General features: G+C 36.6%; 2 protein-coding genes and 1 long non-coding RNA gene across 3 annotated transcripts in view; 1 reads left to right on the top strand and 2 right to left on the bottom strand.

Moving 5' to 3' along the window:
* The first annotated feature begins 2072 nt into the window (after positions 1-2072).
* LOC132141487 (uncharacterized) overlaps positions 2073-16572 on the top strand; it is a 198737-nt gene continuing 184237 nt past the window's right edge. Inside the window, exons 1-2 of the long non-coding RNA XR_009433898.1 lie at positions 2073-2278; positions 2403-2472. This is a non-coding gene — a long non-coding RNA (uncharacterized LOC132141487). The remainder of the gene's footprint in view (positions 2279-2402; positions 2473-16572) is intronic.
* On the bottom strand, positions 4046-12079 carry LOC132141486 (histo-blood group ABO system transferase-like). Its single transcript, XM_059551025.1, has 7 exons — positions 11934-12079; positions 8790-8819; positions 8633-8668; positions 7129-7173; positions 5411-5443; positions 5184-5318; positions 4046-5035 (listed from the first exon to the last, which is right to left on the bottom strand). The coding sequence occupies exons 1-7, from the start codon at positions 11990-11992 to the stop codon at positions 4345-4347; spliced, it is 1029 nt and encodes a 342-aa protein (XP_059407008.1). The 5' UTR covers positions 11993-12079; the 3' UTR covers positions 4046-4344.
* LOC132141485 (globoside alpha-1,3-N-acetylgalactosaminyltransferase 1-like) overlaps positions 14602-16572 on the bottom strand; it is a 29953-nt gene continuing 27982 nt past the window's right edge. The window contains exon 9 of the mRNA XM_059551024.1: positions 14602-15946. Coding sequence (XP_059407007.1) covers positions 15256-15946 — 691 coding nt within the window. The 3' untranslated portion in view covers positions 14602-15255. The remainder of the gene's footprint in view (positions 15947-16572) is intronic.

The raw sequence follows: 16572 nt of genomic DNA, 5'->3' as shown, positions 1-16572 counted from the left end.
GTGCATAATCCTGAAACGTGTCCACGGCAGGAATTAATCCAACAGACTGAACATCGGGCTCTGCCGCTAGCGAAAAAGCGGCAGCTGTATGAGCCGTCATAAACGGGTCGTTTTTGCCAGACCCTTGAACCGTCCCTCGAATTCTGAAAGCTGAATTGCGCAGAGTGTCTGAGGGAACGCTTGGCATGACAACTCGATCCAATGCTGCTCGAGGCGCTATTTGCGGCTAGACAGTCAATGTTTGAGTATGGGGACTGCAATGAGAGGGTTGGATGCGCAAAAGCGGTCCAACAGCGCTGTCTAGTGGAGGGCACAGTCCCTGGCAAGCAGCGAGAACATCAGGAGCTGCTATTCGGGGCCCGAGAACGAGAGGCATTAGCCGTCGAGCTCAGGTTTAACCTCTTCCGCTGTCGCTGGTGAGCCGGTGGAAAAACCTTATGACCCCAATCCTTACGAGGGGGCGCCATAGGTGAAGGCTCTTCCCGAGAGGCAACTTGTTGGCGGTGAGAGGAGGTTGAGCGAGAACGCGCGGGCGCCTGCCGGCGTTCAACCTCCCTGGGCCTGCAAGGAATCAGCTGGCGGAAAGCGGCTGATTGCTGTTTCGCTGCTCTAAATTTTCCACCACCGAAGTGACAGCCTCTCCGAACAAACCGTCCTTAAAAACGGGGGCGTCCATAAGAAAAGACTTGTCTTTTTCTTTGATATCGGTGAGATTAAGCCAGAGGTGGCGCTTGTGCGATGCGTGCGCATGCGTGAGGGTGGTGCCAAGCGCTATTTGGCCAATAGGATTGGCGGGATGGTATAAGGCTTCAGACATTCGTCACACCGAGGGGTGTTCCCATACGGTGACGTCACCGCAGCATCGAAGTGACCTATGAAAGGGAACTTAGGGCTTTTGGCCTGGAGCAATGGGCGTGCCTAAAGTTGGCGGCGTGCTAAAAGGAATCTCATTGGTAAAATGAGTTTTATGTGTTGGCCAATCAGCGGTAAATATACATTTCAGTAATTTCCTTAGAGAAGAGAAGGTGGCAGCAATAAGACGTGGTTTGAAATATTTGTATTTACTGTATTACCTTATGTATCATTCTGGAAAAAAAACAATAATAAATAAAAAAAGTCAGTGATAAGACGTGGTGTAATTATTCATCATACGTTTACACTGTATTACACACATATGTATAGCTTGTTACAATACGATCATAATTTTATCATAGTTTATATTTGTTGACCGACATATGTACAGTGAGACAAAACTATGACCGCATATGCATCGAAGGCGAAGCCCTCAGAGTTGGTAGTTTGTATCGGCGTCCTTTTTGTGCAATACAGTACAGAATACATCTTGTAAGTATAATAATTATTACCACCTTTGCTATTACAACTGTACTAAGAACAATTCACAATCTATGAAGACGATTAGAAAAAATAATAATAATGATAAAATAATAATAATAATAATAATACTAATTATAAAATAAAATAATTTAGAGTTTGTTTCTACCTTTATGATAGATATCCTACTAATGCAGAGTATATTCAAGTTGCCAACACACTGGTTGGGAAGTACCCTTTCCAGAGGAATATAAAAAGGAAATGTGTAAGTTGGATTGTTTTTAATCCATTAAATTATCTCAACATAATAACACACAATATTGTAGTAACAATATATTGTAATCTTTATTTGCTGGAAAATGACAATCAGTGAAATTTGTGTTTTTAGCACACCTGACACATCCCTAAACCTGAAATTTAAAGCAGAACATGCACCACTTGCAGGTTTGTGTCAAAAGCCAGCTAGTGTAGCAAATGTAAGCACACTTCCATATGCATAATTTATTTTTGCACTGTTAATCAATTTTACATTTTCATTTAGTGCAGGTCAATGTAAGGAAGACACTACAGACATTGAAATTTTTTGTATATACTATACTATATAATCTTCTTAATGCTTATGTAGTTCAATAAGTTTTTATTTTATGTTTTTTATATCTAAAGCATCCTTGTTTAATAAGTATTTAGATGTTTCACATATCTGTCACGGTCTAAGCATTATCTGTTTCTTTTGTTCTGATGAAGGAAACTTGTTGGGGAGGATTCAATGTCTGTTGAGAACCATGTGAATGTGCTACAAAGTGAGTTTCAGAAAACACATCCAGACACCTCAACTGTCAAAGTCCACTCGGCACAAAAAGTTTCCTGAAGATGTTGAGAAAGCATGGAAGGAATGTCTGTGGAGGATGTACTCAAAAAATGCCCATACTTAAGGACACCTGCTGGAGTGAGTATAGTAAAAAAAAAAAAATCATCAACTGTAAAATATCTTGTTCAAATCTTTTCATTTGTTCTACTTATTGGATACTTCTTGTTTGAATCTCTCAACGTTTGTTTTTTTTCTTGTGTAGGTATCGTTGACTGGCAGTCTGTCAGTCCAGATGTGAAGAAGACATGCAGAGTGGAGTTGGAACTCAGCAGGTGTGATGGCTTTGGATGCATCTACAATAACTCCACTGAATACTGCGGACATGGAAAGAAGGGCGTTTTCACAGCTTTCTTCAGACAAAGAGTTTTTTCCAACAACAAAGTATGAGGAACTTACACGTTATCTTAATCTTTTCATGCCAGTTGTAATGGCAGCCACCTGCAATTTTCTGTGGCTACCTCAGCGGTGTGCGAAGATAGGGCTGATTTGATAACGATATGCTCTTTTTGGACAGGGAAGTGTAGGCCTACAATGAGCGTCAAAATATTACAAATGTTATAGCATTTTTTGTCCTAAGATTTCTTTACTATTCGACTATTTTCTTCCCTCTTCAAAAATAAATAAATAAAATAAAAATTCCCTTCTTCCAAAACCTTTTTTCTGTCTTCAAAAACATTTTTCTCTACAAAGAGCAACATAAGACAACAGAAATAAGTTAAATATACAAAGAAACAAAAAGTGTACGAGTGTTTGCATCAGTAAAGGAGGTCTATAAGTTTTTAGTATTCAATAGCATACAGTCAATGGTTTTCCCAAATGTTACTTGTTTTGTTTAAATTTGCTCAGTATATAGTGGTGGAAAAAAGGCAAATGGCAAAAAACAAGCAAAAAACCCCCAAAACAAATCGTAGTCATATCTTAAAAACCAACTTGCAATTTGACTCCATTAGTATTATACAAAAAAAATTGGTTTAAGAACACGTACACTTTTGTACATTTGCATAGACTTTGTATATTTAAATGAATTTATATATAGCTTTAGAGATCTACAAATCCCTATGAACTGTATTATAGGTTCAAGTAATATAAAAATATTTCAATCAATATATATGGATTTATTTTTTGTATTTATTCATTTATATATTTCAGAATTCATCATGCTTAATTGGTGTTACTTAAAATTTGTCTAACCATTATGTTTTTTTATACTGTTGAAAAGCTGTTATGATAAGTGTGTCATTGGCATCTATCCACCTTTTTCTTCAACACAGAAGTAAGTGTATGGTTGAGACTTCCAGGTTCATTAGAAGCAAATAACAAGGAGAATAAAAACGTGAAGTAAAGGGTAAAACGGTTTGCACTACAAACCAGTGTGCTCTTAATTAAAATAAAACATTAAAATAATATGATAAGACACACCAACTTTCAGTATCAAGCAGCAAACAAATTGTTTTGTTCAGCTAAAAATAGCTGGATGGAGTGGATGCAGATGAGACCGGAAACCAGACCCATAGAATATACAAATGGCCACGCCCATTTTTATGACAAGAAAAAGGTGAATACAATAGCCAGTAATGTGTTTATTTATGTTAAAGTGTATATTCATAAACACATCTATTTATACTAATACAAACAAACTGAATTAGAACATTTTATAATTTATTTATATAAATGTGTAAAATATTTGTAAATATGCATATTGTGTGTGTTTATTCAAGATTACCATGGCAGTTTAGTTTGTGCTCACAAATTAGACCCTGTCTATGAAAACCCAGCTACAGTCATTTTTTGGTGACTTACTGTTTTCTATATGAACTCATCCTTCATAAGGTAAAGAACATACTGTGAAAATGTAACATTGATATCTTTATTAATGACAGTGTCAAAGACGGTGTCAAAACTGAAATAAATTAATGGTTGGAATCAAACTTTGATGCTTGTCACCTCATAATTCGATTTTGAGACTTTAGCCTGGATTTCACAGAGAGGTATTTCACAAATATCTGTAAATGTCTCTTATTATCCAATTTGTTGGTGGCAGCTGTAGACTTCTCCGTAGTCATTATTACCCGTTTATAGATTCACAGTGTGCCAGGCCTGCGAGAAAAGACCATGTCAGTGTAGCTCAATACTGGCAACAGGTGCTACTTGTTTGGACGAACTTCTGCATTGTTTTTAGCTACATGAGTGAAGCGAACTACTTTTATTTGGCCTGCCCCAGCATTGATGTCCCGCCACAGATATTCAGGTGAAAGCAGTTTACTGGGTTTGTTATAAAGGAAATACTTGTTCAAATGAGACTCCTCATGCCATATCGCCTCAATGGAGTTTGCAATATCAATGTTCATCTGCTCCCGGCAGGTTTTGGTGAGATGATGTACATCCTCCAGTGAGCCACCGAATGCAGCACCAGTAAAATAATAATCACCCTCTCCAGCTGGAATGTATGCTTGAGACTCTGGTCTACGCTCATATGTGAACTGATTCCTTGGAGCATCAAAGAACCAAGCATGTATCACACCTACGAGACGACCCAAAGACTCCACACTCCAGCGGCCATGGAACTTTGTATCAACGTCAAGGCAGAAAATATAGTCTGCCTCACTGGCCAGTTCATTCTTTATTAGTTTCTCCAGTATTTCCATCCTGCCCATACTGATATCCTGCCATCTGTTCATACTTGGAATCTTTCGAACTGTCAAACTATGGTTTTCACTCATCTTAACTTCAGGAACTTCTTCTGGTTTATCTGTAAACAAGTAGTAATGGACTCGAAATCCAACAAAGTAATGCTCCTCTGCTGATTCCAGAAAATCTTTGAGAAAACGTGTGTATCTAACAAACAGAAAACAAATACAGGGATATGTGTTAGAATGAATTAATTTATCATTTAATCATTACTGTTCCCAGAAACAAAGAAAAACAAGAGGAGAAACAAATGAGAAATACTGATACAAGATGAGAGGTATCATGAGGTGCTCACTTTCCCAAAGCGAAGACTGTGGTGGCTATGGTGAGATTCTGTTGTTTGTAGATAGAGTCGATCAGTGTGGGGTCAAAGGTTCCCTCCCAGATGATTGGGGCTAACCATGACGTTACAGAAGCAACATCTGTCCGACTTCATTAAAACACACAAACAGCGTTGTAATCATTCTATTCATGAGTACAAATGGGCTATTAAAGGGTTGATGCTAAAACCATAATACTCACCTTACCAGCGCACTGGGCTGGTTGTACACAAGCCTGCAATACATATGAATGAGCAGAAAGAACAACAGTCATTTTATCGGTTCATGGGATTAATGCAAATTGCAATTAATGCATGGGTTTCCCAGTTTATCTATTTCCATCTCTCAGTAGTCATCTGATCAGAAATTTTTTTTTTGTCTTATGTCATTAAAGGGTTAGTTCACCCAAAAATCGAAATTATGTCACTAATAACTCACCCTCATGTCGTTCCAAACCCGTAAGACATCCGGTCATCTTCGGAACACAGTATACTGTCCATGTCCAGAAAGGTAAGAAAAACATCATCAAAGTAGTCCATGTGACATCAGAGGGTCAGTTAGAATTTTTTGAAGCATCAAAAATACATTTTGGTCCAAAAATAGCAAAAACTACGACTTTATTCAGCATTGTCTTCTCTTCCGTGTCTGTTGTGAGCATGTGCACTGCAGTGTATGATATCCGGTTCGCGAACGAATCACTCGATGTAACCGGATCTTCTTGAACCAGTTCACCAAATCGAACTGAATCATTTGAAACGGTTTGCGTCTCCAATAACCATTAATCCACAAATGACTTAAGCTGTTAACTTTTTTAATGTGACTGACACTCCCTCTGAGTTCAAACAAACCAATATCCCGGAGTAATTCATTTACTCAAACATTACACTGACTGAACTGCTGTGAAGAGAGAACTGAAGATGAACTGAAGATGAACACTGAAGATGAAGATGAACTATTTCTGTCAGACGCCTCCGATTCGAGAACCGAGGAGCTGATGATACTGCGCATGTGTGATTCAGTGTGAAGCAGAATGACACAGAGAGTGTCTGAACCGAACTGGTTATTTTGGTGATTGATTCTGAACTGATTCTGTTCTAGTGAATGAAGGGCAATCATCACCAATGACGCCATTACTTCGAGCGCAAAAGAACCAGTGAACCGTATTCTTCAACCGTTTTATTGAATCTAACTGTCCGAAAGAACTACTGGTGATCCGAAAACCAATTCAATCGGTTCTTGACTCGTGAACGAGTCAATCTTTTGTTCATTATCTGGCTCGACTCGGTGTTCATCTTCAGTTCGCTCTTCACAGCAGTTCAGTCAATGTACTCTTTGAGTAAATGAATTACTCTGGGATATTGGTTTGTTTTAACTCAGAGGGAGTGTCAGCCACATTAAAAAAAGTTAACAGCTTAATTCATTTGTGGATTAATGCGTATTGGAGACACGAACTGTTTCAAACGATTCAGTTCGATTTGGTGAACTGGTTCAAGAAGATCCGGTTACATCAAATGATTCTTTTGCGAACTGCTTTGTTTTGAACTCTCTCACAACAGACCGGAAGAGAAGACAATGCTGAATAGAGTCGTAGTTTTTGCTATTTTTGGACCAAAATGTATTTTTGATGCTTCAAAAATTCTAACTGACCCTCTGATGTCACATGGACTACTTTGATGTTGTTTTTCTTACCTTTCTGGACATGGACAGTAGACCGTACACACAGTTTCAATGGAGGGACTAAGAGCTTTCAGACTAAATCTAAAATATTTTAAACTGTGTTCCGAAGATGAACGGAGGTCTCACTGGTTTGGAATGACATGAGGGTGAGTTATTTATGACATAATTTAGATTTTTGGGTGAACTATCCCTTTAAGTATCAACTTAAAAAAGTCTCTTTAAAGAAAATGAAGTTTTACTCACCCCGGCAATGAGCGCAATGCAACGTTTTCTGGCTTCCTAATTTCCCTGATAAAAACAGTCAAACTCTTACTCATCTGAATTTAATCAAATGGTTTTAGTGGTATGTTTTAAGTTGTTGTGTTAGCATGTACTGTATGTCAATGTTGGGGAAGCTACTCTGAAACTGTAGCTTGACCACAGTGATGGGCAGTAGCTAGTAGTTTTACAACATTTCTCAGTAGCGTGATGGTAGCGTTGCTGTTTTATGAATCAAAGCTGTATATAACCTGCAAGTCATGAAAATGTAAATGCGATCCTTGTACTGCCTTTGATGTGGCATTAATGAGAGAGAAAGAATATTCGCTGGTCAAAAACTTAGTATTTGAACTTAATTTTGGTGAAATTTTCATAATATAATGACACATGCAATGATGCAAATAAACATAGCCTAAGTTATTTGCAGGCCTATACATCTACATGGTAACACTATAAAGTAAGATTTCATTAATGTTAGCTAATGTATTAACTAACATGAGCATACAATGAACAATACATTTATTACAGCATTTATTCAGCTTTGTTAATGTTAGTTAATGAAAATACATCCGTTCATTTGTAGCTCATGTTAGTTCACAGTGCATAACTAATGTTAACAAACACACCTTTTGATTTTTATGATGCATTTGGAAATGTTGAAATTAACATGAATAAATGCTGCAGAAATTATTTTCAGTTAGCTAATGCTAACTAAAGAACTCTGACTTTGCTATGACGATCTGGTGCTTCTGAATCAGCTACTGTAGCTAAGCATGATTTGTTATTAGTTTAAGAATATGCTATTGCATGTTCAAATGCGGAGTTTTGCGCATTGTGTGTGTGAGAGAGAGAGAGCGAGAGTGAAACGGTCACACAGTGGAGTCAGCTGTCTTAACCGTCAGTTGCTTATATACTGCAAACACATACAAGTTTCATCTCTGTGTCTGTCATGCCACTCTGTTCCCCATCGGGCTTGAACTGATGGTAAAACTAAGGAAATTATTAACTGTCATTACATTTATTTTGAAAGAAGAAGCTTGCGACTATGGAAAGGGGCATTTCTGACGAGTGCTTGTGGTGTTCGGCCAATCACAATGCACTGGGTCAGTTGGCCAATCAGAGCAGACTGCGCTTGTCAGAAGGAGGGACTTTGTAGAAAATGACACGTTTGAGAGAGGCGAGGCGTAGAGGACCTACAATAATGTACAGTATTTTAAAATAATGTGTTTTTTGAACATTAAAACATGTCGACATATTCTGTTACACCACATACACAAAATAATGATCTTTTAAAAGCATCATATGACCCCTTAGCATCGCTACTGTAAAGCTACTGAAAAATTTAGTTAAGCTAGAAGTGTCACTTGTAGTTACTCCCCTACACTGTGTATGTACACTTTCAGAAATAATGCAAAAATTTTACCTTGAGACCTGAGCATTTTTTGTGCATATGTAGGTGTTTATGTATGTGCATTATATCATTACTTACTTGGTGATGACTTTTTCTATGATCTCCGGTTTGCAACTTAAAACAGTAAAAAATAAAATAAAAATAAAAAAATGTTAGCAATGTAAACTTTCCAAAATCAAGAGAATAACATGTACACACCATCTGAACTGTGTTTGTCTAACTGCACCAAACTCACCTGTTCTGGTTGGTGTTCAGGTAAACTAGCCTGTGAAGAAAGACATATAACTTTATGAGGAGTGATCTTTGTTAAGATGTGTGACTGTTTGGTTTTCTCAGAGATCACATTTAAGTTTTATTTCTCATGTTTGTCATGTACACAGAAAATGCAGCATAATGAATTGCGTGATTACACATCTTGTACATCTTGAGAATCTTTTTTTTTAGATCAATCAATCTATCTATCTATCTATCTATCTATCTATCTATCTATCTATCTATCTATCTATCTATCTATCTATCTATCTATCTATCTATCTATCTATCTATCTATCTATCTATCTATCATCAGACAATTCGACACATCTGCCATCTTGGAACGGTCTATATGTCATCACTCACAATGAAACTCGATGAGTTTCAAGATGCAACAACACTGCGCAAAATCTTGTTCGAGAAATACTTTTTAATTCCTGAAGAAACTAGCCTTTCACAGGTAAGAATGTCTTGGTTTGTGTTTTTAATATGTATAATTCGTTTTTAAACTATAGTAGGCCTACCTATTAAATGCCTTGTGGGATTCCTCTTGTTGTATTGTGTTTGTTTAGCAAAAGCATTTTCTGAAGTCTACTGAAGATATAGATATTCTTACATGCATATAAAGTACTCTCAAGTGTTCATGGACTGGCTTTGACATTCCAGTATGGTGGATTAAAAAAAATTGTTTTATTAATTAACGATAAATCAAATGTAAATAGAAATACATCATAATATTAGTTAATCTAACAAAGAACATAGATAACAGCCAGGGGAAAGAAAACCCAATTATAACCAAATAAATTGATGCAAAAAAAAATCATCATCATAATAAATTGGATAACAAAATTAAGTAAACAAATGAATGAATAAATAAATAAATAAAAACAAAGCAATAATTTTACACACCTTAAAATGCGGCTTATTGTTGGAGCATTTACACTTGTGGATATGGTATTTGGCTAGGAGAAGTAATATATTTATAAGATATGTCCCAGGACGTTTGTCATTTTTGTTAATGCCATTGTTAATAATGTGAATCTCTATTGTGTTTCCCTGATTCCTAACAGCCTTCTGGGAAGTGAAGTTTTTGCCTGTTTTCCCCGTTCCTCCCTGTCCTCTGGCAGAAGCTTAATTGATGTCACCTGTCCCTCATCAGAGGTGTGAAGAGGAGCTTGTATTTGAACAGAGGAAGTGGGCTGTTCACCAGAGAGAGTTTGGCCTGTCTGTTTTCCCAGATCTCATGGAAGATTGTATGCTCTGATTTCTCATTATTCTTTAAGAAATCCTGTTGTACTTGTTGAATATTGCGTGCTGCACGTCCTGATTTTGCTGAGTTAGATGTGTTCCAGGGTCAACAAAATATGTTTTTTTTCTGGAACATTTTACTCCAAAAATGTATTCTTAACCATATCCCTACACCTAAAGCTAACCTGACACTGATGACACTGATGTACAAGCACCAAACAGTGATTTTAAGCATAAACTTCACAAAATCTATAAACTGGTTCTTCAAATCTGATTGGTTAATCACAATGTTGTCCCAGGAACATGTCTCACTTGGTAAAATCAGGTTCTGCATTGCGTGCTCTTATCAGAGCCTTCGTGCTTCTTCAAGAGAGCCTGTTCTACCGGTTATAGTGATATTTATTTTTGTCTGCAGACTATTAAACCTTTAATTTCCCTTTCTTTTAACTGCTGTACATAGACTCTACATTGTAAATAAAATCTTGAAGAGTTTCTGTGTGGGTGTGTGAGTGCTGGGATTGCAGATAAACTCTCTTTTTACGTTCACTGATGTGTTCTCATTCCACTTTAGTAGCATATGTTACTCCCCTGTCATCCTTAGACAAAAAGGGGATGTAACAAAAGTCCTTTCAAGGTATTCTATATTGTTTGGCTATAGAGGGCATGCACGTGACGTCACCGTCAGCTGGAGTGCCTGCGGTTCAGCCTAATGAATGGCAAAAAGACAAAATGGCGGCATTGGTTTTCACACATCTAAAACAATAAAGAGCTTTGCGATTGACAGTACAAAAAGATGTGTCAAGAAATCTGAGGTATAATTTTACAGACTTCCAAAAGCAGAAAAGAGAAGCAAATGGATCACTGCCATTCAAAGAAAGAAACTGACCAGCCAGCGACACACGGCATTTAGAAAAATCATACCCTATTGTTATATGTTGTATTGACAATATTTGCCATCTATATTATTCATGACTGGATGTTTCTAAATAAACACTTACCTAACCTACGTTTTTGGGATGGGCGAAATGACAATATAGAATACAGTAGGCTATAACATGAATATAAGTGCTCACCCGGATTTAGACCAACCTATTTTGTATTTAGTAAATGCGTTCACAGGCAAATGTGCTTTAAGTAGCCTATTTCCCGACGTCTAAATAAGACATATATATATTCCTAAATGTCAAGAAACACGATTCCTAAGGAACACTATATCGAGTCCAACAACCTTTAAACTGATTATTCTGCGCTTGTTTTGTTCACGTTTTTGTATAGCTTCCCTGTTAAATGTTCCGGCGAGGAACATGTCTATTTATGACACATAAATTATTTAGTTTATTTAGGACACATTCTAAACAAATAGTCACTTGGCAAAAGCTAAGAAAAAGTTAACTTGATTGATGGGTTTACCAAAAGGCTCATCTCTCCTCACTAACGTGTTTTCTTAACAAACACGAACCTGAACGAGTGTAACAGAATTCAATTTTTTTTTGTAACGAGGTTGTTTTCAGGTCAGTGTTACTAATGCATATATACATATTCACACAGAGATGTTGCTGAAAAATCTGTAAATAAAACAAACGTAACAGAATGGAAAAATAGAACCACTACCAATGACAAAACTAGGTGGATGTACAAAAAAAATCAGCATACCAGTAGACTGACAGCCTGTCTTACATGTAACCGTGTATATATATATATATATATATATATATATATATATATATATATATATATATAAAGGGGCAGTGGCCCTTGGCTTGGTAAAACTAATTGTAGACAGTTATGAGTTTTCATTGATACTGCATTATTGTCACATCAACTCACAAACCAAACACCAAGGCAAACTATCTAATATTACTGAAAAGTTATTACATACCCACACAATACCATTCCAAAGAACGCAAGAATGATGAGAAAACTCTGACGAAGCACCATTATTCCCGGAATACTTCTGTCCACACTGATGTCAAGTTTAAGATTGAAGTATAAGCAAGAGGAAAAAGGCCATATAGATATAGATCAAGGAAGGAGGAGCATGTTGTCAAGGTGAGAGGGACATTTTCGAGTCAAATAGACACATTAGGGTGTGGCCCTGTAATGGGTGAGCACAACGATTGAAACTCAAAATGCAAAAAATAAAAATAAAGACCACTTCCAAAACCGGATTGATGAGAACATTATAATGAGCCTGAGACCTTTCAAATAATTCTTAGAACTCCTGTTTACTGTGGTGTATTTGAGCATGTAAGATGTGAAACTCATGAATACTCGTTTGAGATCTGGAACTTTGTAGTAAACAAAATAAAAGCAAAATGTGTGAATTGACTCAGAAATTAACCTTGCTTATGACAGTGAAACCTCAACGTCAAATATCAACAACAGGAAGAAAAAGTTTGGAAACAATAGACAGAAGAATACGAGCTTTAGAATAGAGGAACCAAAAAAAAAAACCAGTTACACCAGGTTTAACATATGAAAATAAGTAATTTATTTTTACTCTGAAACATCCTTGATATACTTATCTGGCCTGTTTGAGGAAAAACTCTCAGGAATTTTTTTTTTTTTTTGTAAAAAAAATTGGACCTTTAGGGGTAGAACATCTTGTCAGTGAGCCAGAAACCTTTTACATAAATATAACATATTCTTTTGTTCTTCTGGGGAACATTATAAACAAATGGTCACATGAGAACCCTGAGAAAATGTTACTATATAAAATAGATTGATGAAGAATCTTGTCCTACTACACTCTTAGAATAAGGTACTAAACTGCACCATTCAGAACTAACACGCACCTTTAAGTTTTTAATATGCCCTCTTATGGATAAATATGGTAAAGATTATTCTTAATTCAGTTTTGAAAAATTGGTTTAGTTCACCCAAAAATGAGTGTTATGTCTTTAATTACTCATCCTCATGCCGGTCCATCCCTGTTAGACCTTTGTTCATCTCCATAAAATGAATTTTAATACCTTTGACGTAACTTCATAAAATTACGGTTGAACCACTGATGTCACATGTACTTAACCATGTCCTTCCTTTGTTTCTGTGCCTTGAACATGTCAGTTCAATATTGCTGCTTTATGCAGGGTCAGAAAGTTATCAGATTTCATCAAGATGAATGTACGGGTTTGGAACGACATGAGGGTAAGTAATTAATGAAAGAATTTTCCTTTTTGGCTGAACAATCCCTTTAATACCAGAAATACAATCTAGACCAGTGTCAATAAATGTAATATATGCTGGCACTACAACAAGCAAGACATTTATAATGCAGACAGACATGAAATTCAAGTAAAAACACATTTGAAGACATTCATGAGTCCCTTTATTCAAAGTTTGATAGCAATTTAAATATGAAAAAAACCTCACAAGGTCAGTATTTGTTAGCTTGTTTAATATATACAGTTGAACTTACTTTGAATTTCAATATTTCTATACGATCAATAAAATTTCACTGCTTTGCATAAAATGTTTTTCTCATGAAAAAACTAAACAAGAATTGATCAGCTGTTATAGCATTGGGAAGGTCAGTGTTTAATGAGAGAAATATAAACATAAATGTAAAATATATTTGCTTAAAACATACCATAAGAATAAAAAATATATATATTATTTTAGTTAATAATTCAGTTAGACGATAGGAAGTGACTTTATACATTTAGTGCTTTAATTTATCTGGCCTTATTTGTTCCTCCCAGTGCTTTATACTTATTCCCAGACGGGAAGTATTTCCATGTCAGTGTTATTGTGTGTTGGCTCATGGGGGATTTTCACCTGGCACACTCTAAAGGTGCTTTTAGATTATTTCCAAAGCACTTAATGAAACCCAAAGCAAATAAAGCATATAAACCAATCAATGAGACATGATGAAATTAAAGTCTGCCATTTGGGCTAAGAGTAACGTTTGGCCATGTAATAAAATGCTACGGTGGTATCCCTCTCAATGATAGCCTGATTCTTTTACAAGATGTGGTGATCCAATAGAGGGTCGTTTTGGGATTTAGTAATCTTAAAAGACATCTAAAAAACTTGACTTTGAATTTACTATTTGTAGTTTAGATTGGCAAAAGACTCGAATGGACTGAGAAAACACACAGTTATGGTTACATAAACCCAGAAAGAGAACTTAAAATACTATATTTGTCACATATTCATGACACTGGTTGGAAATTAATAGTATCAGCTGTCACTGGCTTTCAAGTGTCTAGTTCAGATTTGCTTTTAATGTGTTAACAGTGTTCAGAAGCTGTATCAGTTATTAAAAAGCGAAAAGAGCCAGTGTTCATGAACTGCTTAGACTAGTCTTACAAGTTACTTTGCATTTTAAATAAAACCCGTGCAAATAAATAAAGCAAGTTGCAGTTGTGCTGCACATCACACATCACAATCAAATAAATAAATGTGCTGCAAATACACGCAAAACAACCAATTACCATAACCATTTGTATAACTACAGTTGTACAAATACCTATTAATTTGCAGCACACTCAGCTCTCTCGGCCACTGTAGTGTTTTATCTGTCAGGAATTTTTAAGTCCAAACAGTTGTTGGTCTGATTTTATTTTAACACCAAGACTTTGCTTAGAACAGCATAAGGGTTATAAAACACATACATTAAAGATAGAACACATATGACCAAATTCAAGGTGATGAGAATAAATGTGAAAAAAATCTCTCACAAGCATACAAATTCAGAATTTGATATATACAACACCAAGCTCTTATTTTGACTAAATGAAAAACATCATTCAAATCTTTCAGCATTGTTGGTTTTTGATGCGCAAAGCACCTTTTCTTTGCCTTCTCTTTTGTCTTTGCAAATGTGCTGATAAGTGAGTATACTGATAACCAGCATTTGGGATCAGTTGGCAACTCTTTATGGCAGTGTGGTGAGGGGAAGAAATACCTCTGATAAGGCATTCATGCTGTTAAAGTATGAAAACAATGACAGACTGTTTTATTGCTCATTGATTCAATTGAATTGTAAATCTCTTTTTCTACAATGTTATCAATTTCATCTAAATAACCTGTGATAGGACTAAAAAAAAATGTTGATGTACACCTGAGGAAAAAACATTTGGCCACAGGTTTTGTTAGTCAATCACAAACTTCTGTTACATTTACATGAATGCCTGTTGGGTGTTTACAGACTAATTACATATAAAGTGCATAAATATGTATGTTTCAGTTAACAGCTCTTATGGGTTTGGGCGAACTGCGGCATAGTTTTTAATAACTTGAGAAAAGCGAATGATTTTGACTTCATTTGTGTGAGCTTTGAAGTCCTGCCACAGATACTCTGGTGAGAGCACCTTGCTGGGTTTGTTATACAGGAAGTATTTGTTCAAATGAGACTCCTCCTGCCATGCCGCCTCAATTGAGTTAGCTGCATCACTGTCCAGCTGCTCCCGGCAGGTTTTAGCAACCTTATGTACATCTTTCACTGAGCCACCAATCACAGCTCCTCCATAATAATAATCACCCTCAGCAACAGGAATGTATGCTTGAGACTGGGGCCTGCGCTCATATGGGAAATGTTGACGCGCTGTTTGATAGTAACCAGGATGTATCACACCTATAAGACGACCCAAAGACTCTGCCCCCCATCGCCCGTAGAACTTTGTGTCCACATCAAGACTGAAAACATAGTCGGCTTCATTGACCAATCTACTTTCGATCAGTTTTTCCAGTTTTTCCATCCTGCGCAAAGTGATCTCCTGCCATCTGTTAGAACTAGCCACTTTCAACACCGTCAGTTGACGACCATCACCCAGTTTCACTGTAGGAACCTGTTCTGGATGATCGGTGAACAGATAATAATGCACACGAAATCCAACAAAGTAATTCAGCTCTGCGGACTCCAGGAAACCTTTAAGAAACTGTGTGTACCTGGGGGGAAAAAAGAGGGGCTGAAATGTAAAGCAATGACTTAAACAAAAAATCCTTTAGTTTTTTTCCACCCTTTTGGCATTGTATTCACCATAAGGAGGCTGAAGGGCAAACTTTTATATGCTGTACATTTGAGACCATACAAAACATTAGATCAACGGTGTCCAATTCTGCTCTTTTCTGGAGAATTTAGTTCGAACACACCTGCCTTTTGTAATGTGGGGATTAGCTCAGACATGAGGAAAAGCAGGATATTCAAGAAATCACGGTTAAAGGGTTAGTTCGCCCAATTTGCAAAATTATGTCATTAATAACTTACCCTCATGTTGTTCCAAACCCGTGAGACCTCCGTTTATTTTTGGAACACATTTTAGATTTAGTCCAAGAGCTCTCAGTCCCTCCATTGAAGCGGTGTGTACTGTATACTGTCCATGTCCAGAAAGGTAAGGAAAACATCATCAAAGTAGCCCATGTGACATCAGAGTCAGTTAGAATTTTTTGAAGCATCGAAAAATACATTTTGGTCCAAAAATAGCAAAAACTACTACTTTATTCAGCATTGTCTTCTCTTCCGTGTTTGTTGTGAGAGAGTTCAAAACAAAGCAGTTTGTCATATCCGGTTCGTG

The sequence above is a fragment of the Carassius carassius genome, chromosome 5 (assembly GCF_963082965.1).
Source record: "Carassius carassius chromosome 5, fCarCar2.1, whole genome shotgun sequence".
NCBI lineage: Eukaryota > Metazoa > Chordata > Actinopteri > Cypriniformes > Cyprinidae > Carassius > Carassius carassius.
This window is presented reverse-complemented; position numbering and strand designations above follow the sequence as displayed.